The 18,089-nt window shown below is 42.9% G+C and overlaps 1 protein-coding gene across 6 annotated transcripts in view; it reads right to left on the bottom strand.

Annotated features, from left to right (window-relative positions):
• Nucleotides 1-18,089, bottom strand: part of SCAF4 (SR-related CTD associated factor 4) — a 59,614-nt gene that overhangs the window by 25,205 nt on the left and 16,320 nt on the right. For 4 of the 6 annotated variants that reach the window (XM_070407292.1, XM_070407294.1, XM_070407295.1 and 1 more), the window contains exons 2-10: nucleotides 12,538-12,621; nucleotides 11,338-11,382; nucleotides 9,825-9,986; nucleotides 7,856-7,991; nucleotides 7,408-7,547; nucleotides 6,676-6,828; nucleotides 2,686-2,864; nucleotides 2,235-2,349; nucleotides 28-192 (exon numbers count right to left, since the gene is read on the bottom strand). In XM_070407292.1, coding sequence (XP_070263393.1) covers nucleotides 28-192; nucleotides 2,235-2,349; nucleotides 2,686-2,864; nucleotides 6,676-6,828; nucleotides 7,408-7,547; nucleotides 7,856-7,991; nucleotides 9,825-9,986; nucleotides 11,338-11,382; nucleotides 12,538-12,621 — 1,179 coding nt within the window. The remainder of the gene's footprint in view (nucleotides 1-27; nucleotides 193-2,234; nucleotides 2,350-2,685; nucleotides 2,865-6,675; nucleotides 6,829-7,407; nucleotides 7,548-7,855; nucleotides 7,992-9,824; nucleotides 9,987-11,337; nucleotides 11,383-12,537; nucleotides 12,622-18,089) is intronic. The other 2 variants (XM_070407293.1, XM_070407296.1) reach the window with 1 other exon arrangement.

The following is an 18,089-nucleotide window of genomic DNA, read 5'->3' as shown; positions in this document are numbered from 1 at the left end:
CCTCAACGGCGGGAAGGGAGCTTTTACCTGCTGGGCTTTCTGTGCGAGCGGCTCGCTGGGGGCCGGGAAGGGGGCCTGGAACGGCTGCTGCACGGGGGCAGCGGGAGGAAGCACAGGCGGAGCCAGGGCGGGGAACGCAGGCGGGGGCAGGAGGCTGAACCCCGGCATCTGTCCATTAGGAGGAAGTGGAACCTTGGTTTTGAAAGAAAGGGTATGCATAGATTTTAAATAATAGCTACCAAAAACAAATTTTAAAGCCCCGACTTTAATATGAAACTAAAATACTTTCAAATAAATTTTTATCCAGGAAAAACAATAATGATACACAACAGTAATTAGCAAATTCCACAAATAATCATTACTCAAAGAACTGTTACATATCCAAGTATATATGCAGGTTAAAAACCCCATGACTCATCTTAAAATTACAAACACACAGGTTTGGGGTTTATATATTTAAAGATATAACTTCACTTATTGTGAGGAAACCATGTGACAGACTGAACTTAAAATCAGAGATTCTCTGATTTTTGGAAGAGGCTAGAAGCACTGGCTTGTAGGTTCATTCTTTAAAAAATGAAAGTCTCTAAGGAGACTTTCATCTAACATGCCTACTTTTAGGATTTCAAATATAACAACGAGAGTAAACCACAACCTAACATATTTCTGCATGTGCCATTCCAATGTCAATACAGTTACAAATATAATTATGTCACAAAAGAATTATTCTTTCCAAATTATTTATAAACTTTCAGTAACTGTTAAAACATTTGGAAATAAGTTCATAGGTTTTCTTCGTATTTTAAATAGGCTTATAAAATACTTTTCAAACTTCATCAAGTCATTAAAATATCGATATCAACATCCTATTACCAAATGTGTAAAATGGACTGAGGGCGATGTGAGTAAGATGAGCACAGTCGGGACAGATTTCTCAGAACCTCGCCTAAACTCAGGCCATCAAGTGTTATTCCCAGAACTAGCTGCACAGCAGAATCACTGCACAATTAAAACCAGTCTCTAGATTCACTGAAGCACTGGAGGGCCAGGATTTGCACTTTTTTTTTTTTTTAAGATATATTTTATTGATTTTTTATTTTTTTATTTTTTTATTATTTTTTAAAAATATATTTTATTGATTTTTTTACAGACAGGAAGGGAGAGGATAGAGAGTTAGAAACATCGATGAGAGAGAAGCATCGATCAGCTGCAACCAAGGTACATGCCCTTGACCGGAATCGAACCTGGGACTCTTCAGTCCCCAGGCCGACGCTCTATCCAGTGAGCCAAACCGGCCAGGGCTATTTTATTGATTTTTTACAGAGAGGAAGGGAGAGAGATAGAGAGTTAGAAACATCGATGAGAGAGAAACATCGATTAGCTGCCTCCTGCACACCTCCCACTGGGGATGTGCCCGCAACCCAGGTACATGCCCTTGACCGGAATCGAACCTGGGACCTTTCAGTCCGCAGGCAGACGTTCTATCCACCGAGCCAAACCTGTTTCGGCGGGATTTGCACTTTTTAAAAAATGTTTTATTGACTTTAGAGAGAGGAGGATAGAAACAGCGATGAGAGAAACATCTCGATCGGCTATCTCCTAAACACCCCCTGGGGTTGAGCCCACAACCTGGGCATGGGCCCTGACCAGGAAGTGAACCGGTGACCTCTGGGTGCATGGATCAATGCTTAGCCACCGAGCGCACCTTCCGAGCAGCATTTGCATTTTTTAAAATGCCCCTCCCTGCCCCCATTTACTGAAATGCATAGTCAAGCTTAAGAAACTCTGAATTCGAGGATTTACTCAAATAAATCCAATGAACAAATCTCTACCCATCGCCTGCGACCCCGTGCGCTATGCTCCTTCCAGTGCAGCCTCCAGCCCACGCCTGCCTGCCGAGCCGAAGGCCTCGGAAGCATCTCCTCGCACACTGAGCAGGCTCCTCGTGGGAGAGCGCTGCCGCTAACAGGCCAGCTCCCTGACACAGGCCGGGGCCTGCTGCTCCCTACACTACTTTACAGCAATGCTTGCTATTAAGTTAGGAGCAGGGAAGATTTGGCATCCTTGTTTTAATTAAAGCAAAAAGCAACTCAAACCCGTAATGTGCTCAACAGTGTTCACTGCAGTTGTGGTGCTACTTATCCAATCACGCCGCTGAATGGGGGTCTGTGAAGTGCAGCCCGCAGGCTGGGATGAGCATCTGTAGACATAAAACTCAGCTGCAAGGAACACACCTGTACCTGATGGTGCACTGGGTCCTGTTGCATTGCCATCAGCGGCGGCTGAAACGGATCCATATTCTGATGTTGGGGATACACTGGCTGCTGCATGCCGTCTCCAGGATACCCACTGAGAAAGCATGAGTGACCCGTTTAGCCAGTCCAAAACACACGCCTCACTCATACAGAAATACAAAGAATGTTCTCCAGGAATCATCGATAATCAACAATTTACTGAATCGTCTATTTGCCTACATACTAACTAATACACTGAGCACCATTCCCAACATAAAAGCCATTTTTTTGGTACATTTTTTAGGATCCCTTCCTCATGTGGGATAAAACCCAAAATATCATTTTTTAAAAAGACAAGGACTGTATATGGAAAACGATCCTGCCACTGCATGTTCCTGTCCTGTGCCTGTGAACACACCGACTCCACGCGCACTGAGGGACGGACACTCACAAGGGCGCCTGCGGGGGAGACGCAGCGGGCACGGCAGCAGCGGGCGGGGCCGGGGCCGGGGCAGCAGCAGGTGCGGCAGCAGCAGAGGTGGTACTGGCAGCAGCGGCAGCAGCATCTTCTTTCTTCGATTCTTCCACAGCTTCTGGCTCATCGTCATAATCAAATCGATCAAGTAGCTTCTGCAACAGGGATGTTGGTTTTCCACTTTAAAATTCCAACAGCATTCAGTGCACAAAAACTTTATAAAAACAACAGATGTTCCCACTACCTCTAATCCTACCACACTGTCACGTACAATCTCATTTTCCCACGTGCCCCTAGGAGCTGGTTCACAGACAGACCATTTTTACACAAATGCCATTTGAAAAAGACAGCTTTTGTTCTGTTTTCTTCCCTAATTATAAAGGTGGTGTTTTCTTTCTGACCATCGTCTATGTGCTTACTTTATTAATTTAGCAATGTAAGTATTCTACTGAAATAGTCATGCTTCTAGACAAAAAACTTTTGGAACTTTGCATACATGACAATGGTGTCCATTTCAGAGGCTTCAGAATGTACAAAATGCAAGATCGTCTTACCCAATTGCAATAAATGCCCACAGAAAAATGCCCAAGGCTGCCCACCCACGAATATGTTCACATGAAAAGAAAAAGCGATGGGCACAGACGGCTGGCGGAGAAGTCTCACCACCTGCGCACTAGCCTCTTTCTCAGAGCTTCCCGGCTCCCTTCAGATGACCAGGCACGTCCATGAGAAAAGGGACAAACGGACAAGGCACTCCACCAGACCACACGTCCAGAAGAGCCATGGAAGCCACCATCACATTTGCTCAGAAAGGAAGGAACTTGTGCCATACACACCCGCTACTGTTTTGGTAGATCGCACACACTGCCCCATCACGAAAGCATGCAATGGAGACAGATTTCCTTCTTTTTACAAACAAGAAAACTAAAGCTCAGGACAGCGAGAAATAGAACCGGGACGGCACAGTCAGTGAATGCAGACTCAGGAGGCAGACGCGGTCTTTCTGACTTCAAAGCCCCAGTCTCTGGCGTCCAATGAGCAATCTCCTCTCTTAAGCTGGATCCATTCTGTTCATGGATTTCCAACCTCAAATTCCTAAATCTGTGGGGCTCTGTGATAGTTCGGCTAGAACTTTACTCAACAGAAGGTTTCTGAATGAGGAAGGGACAACACATGTTTCTTTCTAATTCTAGGCCATGAGATTAAAGGTTCTTACTGTAACTGAGTGATCCAACATGACCCAGGCATCTTGCCGTTTCACACACATTAGCTTATTTAGCCCTTGTGGCAATCAAATACAGGCGCTACCATCACTGTTTCATAGTGGTGCACACGGAATAGCTAAGTAACTCAACATCAGAATAAAGGCAAATTTAAAACTCAGATCTAAACTGTCTACAAGAAAACAAAACCTATGATCTCTAAAGTTTATCACAGATAAATGTGCATTTAAAGTCTTCAGGTCTATACCTATTGCTTTGGAAAAGATTTGAAACAATTAAAAAAATTACAATAATATCTATCCAAAAATACATTTTTGTTGCTTTTTAGGCACCTGAAGATCTATGAATCAGCTGAAATAAACTGTTCAGCTTGACTCGCTAAAGACGGACATTTTTAGCAACAGGAAGAGCATAGAATTCCTTTTTCCAAACGTGACATAAAAACAGCCCACTTCAGGTCAAGCATTAGAGGAACTACACCTCAAAGGAACAAGATGGGGATGCCACGATCACTGCCTTCACTCAGCATGTTCCTGGCGTCCTAGCCACCAGTGCATTAAAAAAGGGGAAAGAAACAGGCAGAGATGTAGAAGAGGAAAAGTAAAAAAAGTGGCTACCTACAAAAGCAGAGAACCAACTATAAAATTAGGTGTTTAATACCATGACCATTTTACAGGATAAAACAAAAATCAATAGTTTTTGCACTATGTCATCATTAACCAAATGAAATGTTATATAACAGTAAACCTGAAAAATACCTAAGAATAAATAAAACAAATGTACTGAACACATACAAAAAAAAGACATTGTAGTATATGGAGACTGTAAAAAACTATCTGTACTTCTTAAATTAACCCATAAACTCATGAATTCTAAAACGTATGCCAAGTTCACCTGGAAAAGTATGCTGCGCTGGTTAACTATGTGTCAACTTGGCTAGGTTATGGTGTCCAGCTGTTTGGTCAAATATTACCCTAGGTCATCGGTTCTCAACCTGTGGGTCAAGACCCCTTTGGCAGTCGAATGACCCTTTCACAGGGGTCGCCTAAGACCATCCTGCATATCAGATATTTACATGACGATTCATAACAGTAGCAACATTACAGTTATGAAGTAGCAACGAAAATAATGTTATGGTTGGTTCACAACATGAGGAACTGTATTTAAAGGGCCAGAAGGTTGAGAACCACTGGTCTAGAGATAAGCATAGAGATAAATGAGAATTTAGTCTCAGGTAAAAACAGTGAGGGAAAATTAGTTCTTTCTAAAACTATAAAGATTTAACTATCTTGAACCATATTCTAAAGTAGGTTCCAAAAGAACCAAAGAGACAAATGTAAAAAACAAAAATATAAAACCACTAGAAGAAAATATATATAAAATTTAAAAAAATACAGGTGGGAAGGTTTCCTAATCAAAACACAAAGTAGAAATTGAGTAAAACCACAGAATGGAAGCATTTACACTCACATGTACATGGAAATAGTTCTGAAAAGCACACACAGATCTGCTCAGAGAAGCGGGTTGGAGCATGCTGCATTATTCGTGTTCTCCCCTCCCACAGTGGAGGGCTTTTGCACCCACGCATTTTATCCAACCTGCTTCTAACCAGTGGTCATTCATTGATTCCCAAGACAGAGCACAGCCCTGGCCGGCAGCTCAGCCGGTGAGCGCCATCCTGCTGCACCAAGGCTGCAGGTTCATCCCAGTCAGGGCACATGCAAGAGCCAAGCAATGAGTGCACACATGGGAGCACAACAGGCGGGTGTTTCTCTCTTTCCCCTTCCTCTCTATAAAATAAAATCCATAAAAATCAATCAATCGCCAAGACACAATGACAACCAGTGTTTACTGCAGAGTCTTAATTTGAACTACCAGCATATTTTACATAAGATATAATGAAACTTATTATATCTTATAATTAGAATGCTGGAGAGAAATGAGAAATCTCACAGATGATTAAAAGTTATCATTTATTTCTAGGACCTTCAAACTTGTGCTTTTTGTAGTGAAACCTGTAAAACGAAATGTTATACAGCCTTAAACCTACAAAACGGAAGATAGGAGACGACCAAGTTGAGTGATCTGGGTTAACATTTCAACCCGAAGCTCGGAGCTGTGCTGATTCAACGTATCTACACCCTGAGTGCGGCCCCTTGGAGATGCCAAGGCCAACAGAGCATGAGGACAGCGCACAACCTACACCCTCGTACAGACGTGGTAACTAGGGTTGTTAACAGCAAAAGCCGGAAGCAGTGTAAACGCCTACTGAAAGGGGGACAGCTAAACAGCGATGTGTCCAGGTCACGGACCGGGGCCTAACAATCGAAAGTGCAGACCTAAATCTATCAACCTTCACAGCACCAACACCAAGATGAGGTAAGACGATTAAGATCAGAGCGAGTGAGCTGAAAGGCATCTGTCCCCAACAAGGAAACTCTGAGAAGAGGCGCAGCAAAACGTTCCCGTCGTCACTCCATGCACGGGCTTAATGGTACACGGTCTGTTCACTTTCCTTTACACTGTCCACTTTTATTTTTCATCCTTTACTTCTTTATTTACGGAAAAATTTTGCAACGAGTCTATATAAATTTGTAACCAGAATTAAAACAATGTTTTGATGTTGTGGGGGAATACCTGAAAGCACAAATAATAAAACAACAAGCCACAGAGACGCTAGAGGAGGGCCCCCTTCACCATCACAAGCAGTGACATACACACGGTGGTGCTGTGAGAAGCGTACCTTGTCAAACGCCGTGGCCTTCTGCTCAGGCGGTGGTGCCGCAGTTGTCGTTAACTGAGCCGTGATGGCCTGAACCTGAGCCATCACAGCATTGTCAATGGCGGGAGACTGCGGTTTTGGAGGCTGCTGAAAAGTCTGAAGGATCTGCTGAAGCTTAAAGAATGGCAAAACCGATAAACCACCTCTCCAAGTGTAATCATTGCATCAAAGACATTTTACTACAAAAGCTTAAAGGTGACTCAAAATAGCATAGGCACAGAGTAAACTAGAAAAAAGAGTCAACATTTTAATACTGTTAGGTTTGCTGCGTTTGAATATAGTGAGGATACGATCTGTGTTGCTCAAAGTTAAAAATGTATGTTGACAACCCCACTGGTAGAAAATAATGGTCAAAAAGAAGAGGAAAGACACTGAATTGTGAGCAAAGTAAATATATGGTTTTGGAAAATGTAAACATCATCTCCGATTCAAGTAACGTGAAACCAGTCTGCAATGTTAGACCTGTGAGCAGCACCGGCCGCTGGGCGTCCTGCGGCTCGTTCTCTTCCAAGGGCACTGCCGCTCTGTTGCCCGGCTCACTCTCCACCCCCAACTCCCGCGCCGTCCGTCCAGCCAGGCCTTTCTAGCTGGAGAGCACCCCTTCCTCCCTCCAATGTGCTCATTGTCCGGAAGGGAAACACGGACCCACACCAGTGCCCACGGCAAGCACTCCCGCTCCGGTCGGTTGCTTACCTGTTGCCCTTGGGTCGTCTGAAACAGCTGGGCCACGGCAGCAAAAGCGTCCGAACTGGGCAGCTGCTGGACGGATGGCACGGAGTTTGTAGTGACCAGTGGGGGTTCAGAAGAAACTTTAACTGGAGGAGGCGGCGAACCTAAGAAAGAAGAGGTCATGAAGGACTAAAAACACTTCAACCTGCCAATTTTTTTTTTACACTCCATTAAGCTTCTTCCCCAAAACAGCGTCCGTTCAGTTTAACACAGAGAAAAACAGAGTGCGCTGCTAGAGTCGATGCTGGAACAAGTGCGGGAAGGGCTGCGTCTTCATTACGAATAATTATAGGAAAAAGCCATCCCTCCACGATGCAATGCAAGCTCCAGCTTCCTCCCGGGAAAAGTCCCGCAGTGGACACAGACCCGCTCCGAGTGCAGAGGCCGCTGCCCACGGCTCAGAACCGCTCACCTTCATTGTTAGTGACACTGTCGGCCCCTGGGACGGCACTGCTGCTCCCCGCGGCCATGTCCAGGAGGGGCTGGATAATTTCAATTTTAAAGACTCCATTTTTTTGCCAAAGGTTCAGCACACGGACTATTTTACTCTGTTATGTGTGAGAAAACGTGAATACACAATTAATATTTGCATAAGTAATTACACCTTACCAAAAAAAAGAGAGAAATACAATAACCTCACGCCAATTTTTCCATACTAAGCCGTTTCTTGGTTTGTGTGTTTTTTTAAAATATATTTTTATTGATTCCAGAGAGGAAGGGAGAGAGAGATAGAAACATCAATGATGACAGAGAATCATTTGATCGGCTCCCTCCTGCACACCCCACACTGGGGATCGAGCCTGCAACCTGGGCATGTGCCCCTGACAGGAATCAAACCTGGGACCCTTCAATCCGCAGGCCAATGCTCCATCCACTGAGACAAACTGACTAGGGCCTAGGAAAATAAAATCTATTGTCAGAATCATAGCCTCATTAAACTAATCAGCCTTTCTTCAGCAGTATAATCTACAATACGAAACAGAGAAGGGGAAAAGGAAACAGAAAAGTAATATAACCTACAGAATCAAAAGAAATTGATTATTTAATAATAGAGAAATGTATTTAAAATTTTCAGACTTTATTTATGGTTAAAAAGAAACCCCATCCATCACTGACAAAAAAAGTTATAGAACTGAAGAATTTAATTAGGATGATTACAACAACTGCGACAGTTAAGAAACTGACTAGTAGTGGATAGGCAAGCAGTCTGTGGACAGGTAAATATGAAGGACCTGAGAGGTGTTATTTAGGGCGTAACTCTCATCTCCTACTCAAGGACTGAGGCTCTTCTTTCTTCGTGTGTACTTTTCCCACAAGAGCACCTTCCAATATACACACAGAACCCACACACTCAGATTCACATGCTGTTCACTGTAAAGGTCTCCATTCTTCACGACTCGGAAGAGACTCACCAGTGCCCTGCTCCCGCCTCCTGGAGTCCCTGCCTGTAGAACCAGCTACGCACGTGCGGAATCGGATACTGCAGTCTGGCTGCTAACGAATACCGCGGATGCTCCCGCACCTCTGTCTGCCAGGCAGAGCCACCCAGTACTGCCCCTTCCTTCTGGAATGCGCAGCCATCTGAGATGAGCCCTGCCTTTCTCTACCACAGAATGACCTCATCACTCAACTACAAGTGAATCTTCCCAACAATGTCTTCTTTAAAACACAATGGTCCTCCCGCCCTACCGGTGTGGCTCAGTGGATAGAGCATCAGCCTGCGGACTGAAGGATCCCAGGTTCAATTCTGGTCATGGGCATGTACCTTGGTTGCAGGCACATCCCCAGTAGGGAGCGTGCAGGAGGCAGCTGATCGATGTTTCTAACTCTCTATCCCTCTCTACTCCTCTCTATAAAAAATCAATAAAATATATTTTTTTAAAACACGCACACAAAAAACCCCCACAATGGTCCTGCCCAGCCAGTGAGGCTCAGTGGTTGAGTGTCAACCTATGAACCAGAAGGTAGTGGTTCAATTCCAGGTCAGGGCACATGCCCGGGTTGTGGGCTTGATCCCCAGTAGGGGTGTGTGCAGGAGGCAGCCAATCAATGATTCTCTCTCATCACTGATGTTTCTGTCTCTTGTCTTCTCCCTTTCTCGCTGAAATCAATAAGAAATATTAAAAAAAAAAAAAAAAAGCAAAAACCACAATGGTGCTTTCATATTTCAACAATATGACTTTCCTAAAGAATTTTACAAGAAAGATAAATATGAGAAAAAACTATAGAAAAAACTGGATTTTGTTTCAAGTTCAGAGATTACTATGATTTCTTTCAATACTACAATAGGCTTCAAATAGCTAAAATACATTTAAACAGATCCAAATAAATATAAATGAAAACAAAAGTTTTAATTAAAAAATTAACTACATTAACTATACCTTATCTTCAGATGGACAAAGATATAAATATTGGAATGTGGCGGTTATGTTTTTAGAGAATCTTGGCCCAAAAACATCTTTATCAGTTCCAAACTGGTGACGAGACTGTCGTACAATTGAGTCGATTACATATAACCCTGGAACCTTGTATTCTGGTTTACACTACAAAGATAAAGATGCAAAGTCAGTACAAGAAAGCAATTTGACACCCATTAATCTCACGTTAATGAAACTGTATACTAATGGTTCTATTTAGAAACGACTCGAATGTTTAGCTGTCTTAATGGCCAGCTTGTCAACTTCCCAGTCTATACAGCGCTGCTATTTTCTTGGTACTTCAGACCCCGTACTTTACTTTTCTCTGATACCCTACCTCCCACAACAACTTCCCAGAATCATCATTACTTTACCAACCCCTACACCTATTCCATACAAATCCAATTCATCCTGCTCAAACCAATAAATTTTACCTTTTAAAATTGCGAAAAAGATAATTTTAACAATGTATCCATTTTAATTCTGTTCAAGTACAGTGCCAGAAAAACAAAACCAAGAGGGAAGGTTTTTGGCCTATGAAACGGAAAAGATAAGGGTAACAGAGAAACAGATACTACATACATTCCAGTGGTATAGCCTTTATGGGAGATGATTTGCAATAAAAGCAAAGCCTCATTTAAGCCAACCATTCTTTGTCTAGAAATTCATCCTCAGACAAACAATGACGAGGCATCTACTCTTTCCACAAGCCAGGCACCGAGGGCAGCGGCCCGCTCGGGAGCGGCAGAAACAGTCACACCGCAGACCGCGCTGCAGACGTTTCTGCTGAGCCCAGCGGGGACACAGGCGATCGGTCCGCGCGTGCCCATTCCCCTCGACGGGCGTCCGCGTACAGAGTCAACAGGAGCAGGTCCAAGTCTGCTCTCTGTGGCAGTGGCGGTGGTGCCCTGCCGGCACTGTCATCCCCCCATTCTGCTTATTTGTCCTGTGATCTGCCTCTCCACCTCTCGGCCACCCCTCAAAGGCCATACATGCTATGAGTCTGCACCACACGGCACAGCTCCGGGTTGGGGAGAAGACACAGGTGCCTCCGTCTCCCTTCTCAGGACTCTGCTGAGCCACACACGAGCTCGTCACACGGCTGTAAACAGACGGCAGCACTGGAATCATGTAATTATGGGGGCGCAGGGGAAGCTGGAAAAGCTTTACAAAGTGCTTTCACTTGAAATGCTCCCAGATGAGTGACATGCCAGAGTAACAGGGCAAAGGGCAGGAGCACGAGGCTCGGTGCGCAGGGAGCTGCTGGCGACGCCCGCTCCAAGCTCGCGCTCAGCCAACAGCGTTGCTCTAAAGTGGTTGTTTTCTTTTTAAAAAACCCTCCACAGGTTTAAAAGAACCTGCAGCGACAACTTTTTGTTTAGTGGCTTTACAAGCAAGCATCCAAATTACAATTTACCGAGTAAATTACAAATACTGAACATAACTAAAATGAGGTAATAATTAAATGGACACTTACCTTTTTGATGAACTTTTCTACTATTTGAACTACATGCTTATAAAGCTGAAAAGAATTAAAAGAAAATTATTGTCCAGTTTACATAGTTCTACATTTCCTGCAATGTAATTAGAAAATACTTAAAACCTTGAAATTTGCATTATTTAAATAATTCTCAAGATATAAACACCATGCCCTAACCGGTTTGGCTCAGTGGATAGAGCGTCGCCCTGTGGACTGAAGGGTCCCGGGTTCGATTCCGGCCAAGGGCATGTACCTTGGTTGCGTGCACATCCCCAGTGGGGAGTGTGCAGGAGGCAGCTGATCGATGTTTCTCTCTCATTGATGTTTCTAACTCTCTATCCCATTCCCTTCCTCTCTGTAAAAAAATCAATAAAATATATTTTAAAAAAAGATATAAACACCATATATATGATTTCACTTTTATGTGGAATCTAATAAACTAAACTAACAACAACAGAAAGATTATACTGAATAAACCATCAGAAATAATCTAGCCAACAATTGAAAAAAAAAAAATCAGAAATTAACTAAAGCACAAAACTACAACCCTCCAACCCCAAAGAGAAGCCTTTTCCTTAGATTTTTAAATCAATAAACCTTCACAAAGCAGCATCTGAGAGCTGGGGACAATGGAACTGGAACTAAATGATGCAGTTTCTAAAATTAGGTGTGATCTTGGGTAAGAAATTTAATTTCGTGGAGCCCAAGTCTTTGTTTTAAAATAAAAATAAAAATGAAGCTAACACTCAGCTGATTTATGGCAAGAATGAAAAGAAGAAAGAATCCGGGTCGCTCTGCCTTCTGCTCCGGGAGCTGAGATGTTCCAGGACCACACGCACAGCAGCTGCCATCGGAGGGCTGGTGTGCGCAGCGTGACCACGGCCATCGCTAAGCAATGTGTGCCATCAGATCATCATGTGTTACTACGTATTATTAAGTACTTATAATTTTTATTTAATTGTACCTCAATAAACCTGGAAAATATACAAGGGAAATGCTAACAACAACAAGAAGGGAGACCTGTTTTGAAGCAGCAACACACTGCAAACACCCCACACAACTGCCCTGAACCCGCAGCAAAAGCTGGTGAGCGCTCTCTGGTTCAGGTTGAATGAGTTCACGAGATGAATTCTCATGTTTAATAAGTTTCAAAATTTCAAAAACATTTTTCAAATTAAATGTTTATTTTGCTCTTACCTTAATGGCTTTAATAGCAGCTTTTGTGATGAGAATCATCTTGGCTCGAGAGATGGGAGGTTTCATATCCATAAGTGAAAAGAGCTTAAAAAAATAAGCAAAATATAAAATAAAAAATGTGTTTAATTAAAGGTTAAATGAGAAGTCAATTCACCAGTTCTACAAGATGTTTGCAATTTATTAACTAACACAGTAACAAACTTTTGGAACTAAGTTTAAAAATTTGGCTAGTAAAGAAAAATAAAGAGCTTTCCTACATATCTGCACTGCCACTCAGAAAACACAATGGGAAAAGATCACATTAAAATAGAAAAAAACAACAACAAAACAGCAAAAAGGCCCTGGCCAGTGGGTCAGTGCTAGAGCGGCGGCCTGGGCACAGAAGGGTCGCGATTTCCAGTCTCAGCCAAGGGCACGTGCCTGGGTTGCAGGTTTGCTTCCGCCCCTGGTTGGGGTGCATGCAGGAGGCAGCCAGGCAATGTGTCACTCTCACATTGATATTTCTCTCTCTTCCCCTAACCCTGCACCCCTTCCACTTTCTCCAAAAAGCAATGAAAAAATATCCTCAGTTGAGGATTAACAACAACAAAAGCAATAAAAGGCAAAAAAATTACGAAATGTACAGAACCTATAATAGAAACTTATTCCACCCACTGAAGGACACCGTTTTCCTGACTGAAAGTGGCAACAGTGTGAGCCCACACATAAAGTACTTCAACCCAAGCCTCTGAGATCGTGGAGAAGTCAAACAATCTAAGATTCATTTGGAGAAACACGTCTTAAAATCAAACAAGAAATTTAAAATGCCATTTTAAAGCTGGAATCCACAATTTCTTGACTTATTCAGGAACAACCACCACATTTAACAAATCACACAACAGTAAATCGACACTACAAACCTCACTGAGATTTTGTGAGAGTTTAAATCCACCGAGACATAATGAACCCACAGGTTACAAAGATAAAATCCTGACATTAAGACCCTTATATATAGCTTCCTAAATTGTTGTTTCTGTTTTGCTTAATCATAGGCAAATACTGAGTTTGTGGGACTTCTAAAAGGGTATTTTGAAATAAACATTATCAACCTTACATGAATCAGATTTCTTGTTTCTTCCCAATTAATGTTAATATTTCAAATATAGAGTTTCCAAGATATAGACTTTATTACTAGAGTGCTTCTAAGAAGCTAGCCTAGGCCGGCCCGTGTGGCTCAGAGGTTGAGTGTCGACCTACGAACTAGAAGAAGGTCACGGTTCGATTCTGTGGGGGCATGTGCCCGGGTTGCAGGCTCGACCCTGTGTGGGGTGAGCTGGAGGCAGCTGATCAATGATTCACTCATCATTGATGTTTCTATCTCGCTCTCCCTCTCCCTTCCTCTCTGAAATCAATATAAATCAATCAATCAATCAATCAATCTAGCCTAAAGAACAAAGTCTAATTTCCCAGAGGAACAGCCCTACTTGGCAACATATTCTAAAAACGTATTAAGACACAGAAAATAAAAGAAACGAAGATGCTAACACAGAAATCCATTTTTTAAAAAAGGAACATCTAAATAAATAAGGTCATGGTTCTTTATTATTTTATTTACCAACATAATAAAAATTCTTGAGAATGCTCACTAATTGAAAAACAATTAGAAAGAAGACAGTAATCTCTGAGATTATATAAGTCAATTGAAAAACATGAAAAATTTAAAATATTTCAACTTAAATACAAATTCTAAAAAAAAAAAATTTTTTTAAATATCAATACTGTATGAAATATAAAAAACACATTTATAAAGGGAATATTCTGACCACTTATAAATTATAAAATTTATTAGGACAGTTATTACTATTCTATTTCTTTCTTTGTACCTTAAAGTAGAGAAAAGGGGGTGCAAAAATAAATTTATACATGGGTCTTAAGAATGAGCAACAGTGAAATTACTTCTCTGGCCATTAAAAGCTTAGAGGATCATTTTAATGAAGCCTACGCCAGAACTAATATTCATTTAATGTCCAAACAGGACTTCTTTATTATTTCAGCAGTAAGTAACTTGCCATAAAAAAATAAAAATAAAAAAACAACAAAAAACAGCCAACTGAGCTTACAAGACAGACCACATCAGTGTATCTTCTGATGAAATACCCCACATAATCTATATATTTAAATTATCATAATTTATTTTAAAAGTTAAAATACTGTACAGACTATTGTACCATATAGCAGTACCATATTCCAGGCGAAAAGACCAGCGAGAGAACCTTCAAGTGCTCTCATCTAAGGTGCAGAGAAAGGGTGTTGTCACACTCCCTAAAGCTGCGGTCGCCAACGGGTGATCTGCAGACCCCTGGTGGTCCGTGAGGTCCAATAGGTTGGCGACCGCTGCCCTAAAGAAGAAACTTGGGCCCTGATTGGTTTGGCTCAGTGGATAGAGCGTCGGCCTGCGGACTGAAGGGTCCCAGGTTCGATTCTGGTCAAGGGCATGTACCTTGGTTGCGGGTACATCCCCAGTAGGGGGTGTGCAGGAGGCAGCTGGTCCATGTTTCTCTCACATTGATGTTTCTAACTCTATATACCTCTCCCTTCCTCTCTGTAAAAAATCAATAAAAATATATTTTTTTTAAAAAGAGAGACTTGGGAAGAGGCAGCCAGCATCTGAGCGCCTGCTATGAATCAGGAAGAACTGAGTTTGGAGGTAATCTATTTTATTGAATTACTAGAGGCCTGGTGCATGAAAGTCGTGCAGGGGTAGGGTCTCTGGGCCTGGCCTGCGATCAGGGCCGATCTGCGGGGCGACCAGCAGGGTGATCAGAGGGCCTCCACGGGCACCCACCTTGGCTGGCCTGGGGCCTGCGGGAAGCTCCTGCATTGAGTGTCTGCCCCCTGGTGGTCAATGCGCATCACAGCGACAGGTCATTCCACCGGTCGTTCTGCCGTTTGGTCCATTTGCACCTTAGGCTTTTATTATATAGGATATTAACAACTAACACAGATGATCCTCAAAGGGGTTACATCTGTTTTAGATGATGCCCAGAGAGTGGTCTCAACTAAAATTTGTTGAAAGCTCATTCATAATCCCTAATAGCATACTCATGCCCTTACAGAATGTTGCTTACAGAATAGACACAATAATAAGCAGGCATCCATGCCTGTCTATATCCTGTATTGGTCCAGGGATATTATAATGAAACATACTGAATTCAATTTGGGAAGCCTACTCAATACCCAGGCAGAGACTGGAATGTGGATCTTGAACACAGAAGAGAGATCCATGCTGAGAACTGAAAAGTCACAAAATCAAAGGCAGGAGGACAGGTGAGAGGACTTTAATAGTGAGAAGGGGCCGGGAACATATGCCTCGCCAGGGTACATAGCAAAAATGCCAACGTGGCTCAGAGAAGGGGCTTCCTGAGCAAGCACCAAGAAGACTAATGCCAGAAATTAAAGGCATTTGCAAGGTCAATGCTGTGAGGCTAGGATCCAAACTGTGCTCACTCCCTTTGACAATTAGGTGGCTGAAGTGATACCAGTTTTTGAAAGTGATTTCAAAGTTCAACTGGTTAAGGAATAAGTGGCAGGTGAGAGAGCAGAAATGCAATATTGGGCCATTTTTCCTTCCTTCAACAACTATTTGAGAGTTTAATGAGGGTGGTATTGTCAGCTCCGTGTTTGGCACATAGAGGAAACAGTCATCTTGCAGAGCCCTACAGTGACCACTCTTAAAACAGCTCTGATAAGGCTTCCATCATAGTTAAGTTTCTCTTTAGATGCTGTTTACTTTGCTTTACCAATGTCTTTCTTAAGTTTTAAATCTGAAAATTTGTATTTGATATAGGTAATTTGATATAGGTAATTCAGCACACAGGTCCCCTCATATTTAGATCAATGCCTTCATTAGATATAGTGATCGATCCCAAAATTAGGCTGAAATTCATATACTACAGTAACTATGCAGATTGACACTTCTTATTTGGATAGAAAAATTAACAGCCTTTATGATGAGGTAGATATAATTCCATTTTACAGATGAGAACACTAAGGCACAGAAGTTCAAGAATCTACTCCAAACCATAAAGCTAATTGATAGTAAATTCAATCTGTGCCCTACATTTCCCAAAGATTCCTTCCAATAAGCACCTAACAAAAAGGAAATTACTTAAAATACTCTAATAACGTTAGCACATGAGAACAGTGCAGATATTAAAGACAATAAAGACTATAGAGCAAAGAAAAAAACACGCATTTAGACCCAATGAAAAGGTAATAAATTGTTATAAAGGAGTGGACCTAAAGATTTTCTCAAAATATATTTTTATTGATTTCAGAGAGGAAGGGAGGGGGAGAGAGAGATAGAAACATCAATTATGACGGAGGATCATTGATTGGCTGCCTCTTGCAAGCCTCACACTGGAGATTGAGCCTGCAACCAGGGCATGTACTCTAATTGGAAATCAAACTGTGACTTCCTGGCTCATAGGTCAACACTCAACCCACGGAGCCACCAGACTGTGCCCAAAGATTTTTTAGTATCAAAAAGTAAGTGGCACAGAGGTAAAGTGGTATGTCCAGCCCAGCAACGAGTGAGGGAGAATGTACCTGAATCCAGAGCCAGACTGCAATTTAATAATTCTAGCTAAAAGAGGGAATATGCTAATTGACCCTCACACCATCACAAAGATGACAGTGCCCACAGCCAATAAGGAGGGAATATGCTAATTGACTGCCCAACCCTCAAATATGGCAGCACCCACAGCCAATGAGGGAATATGCTAATTGACTGCCCCGCCCTCAAAGATGACGGCACCCAATCCCCTCAGCCCCGCCCAGGTGGCAGGCGTAGAAAGGCCAGGTCCGCCCCCGGCCCGGCCACTCCGCACACCTGCCTCCAGAGCCCCCCAGTCCCCTCAGCCCCACAGCTGCCCAGGGCCGCCCGAGGCTCAGGTAACCAGGGCCGGCCGAAGCTTGCGCTGCTGGCAGTGGCAGCAGCAGAGGTGTGATGGGGCGTCGCCTTCCCCTGATCGTCAGGTTGCCTCCCGCCTGAGGGCTCCTGGACTGTGAGAGGGGGCAGGCCAGGCTGAGGGACCCCCTCCAGTGCATGAATTTTCATGCACCGGGTCTCTAGTGTTAAATAAAAAGTTATGCCAAGGCCTCCTATGATGGTTGAGAAAGGAAGTCCACAACCTTGAGGTAATCTAAGAATTATTTTATTATTTTTTAAAAATATATTTTCATTGATTTCAGAGAGAGGAAGGGAGTGGGAGAGAGAGAGGTAGAAACATCAAGGATGAGAGAGATTCATTGATCTGGTGCCTCCTGCACATCTTGCACTGAGGCGCAAGCCTGCAACCCAGGCATGTGCCCTGACCAGGAATAGAACAATGATCTCCTGGTTCAACCACTGAACCACGCTGGCCAGGCTGAGATTTAGATGATGATGACTGAATTTCTGAAAACACTACATTTCTGTCAGAGTAACAACCAGAACACAGGCTCAATAGTCAACTGCCTGGGAAATCCTGGCTCCAGCACTGCTGGGAAATTATGTCTTCGTCTGTAAAATG

The sequence above is a fragment of the Myotis yumanensis genome, unplaced genomic scaffold, assembly GCF_028538775.1.
Source record: "Myotis yumanensis isolate MYYU_CA2020_CCGP unplaced genomic scaffold, mMyoYum1.0.hap1 SCAF_2, whole genome shotgun sequence".
NCBI classification, from domain to species: domain Eukaryota; kingdom Metazoa; phylum Chordata; class Mammalia; order Chiroptera; family Vespertilionidae; genus Myotis; species Myotis yumanensis.
Note: the sequence above shows the minus strand (reverse complement) of the source record. Positions and strands in the feature narration are given on the sequence as shown.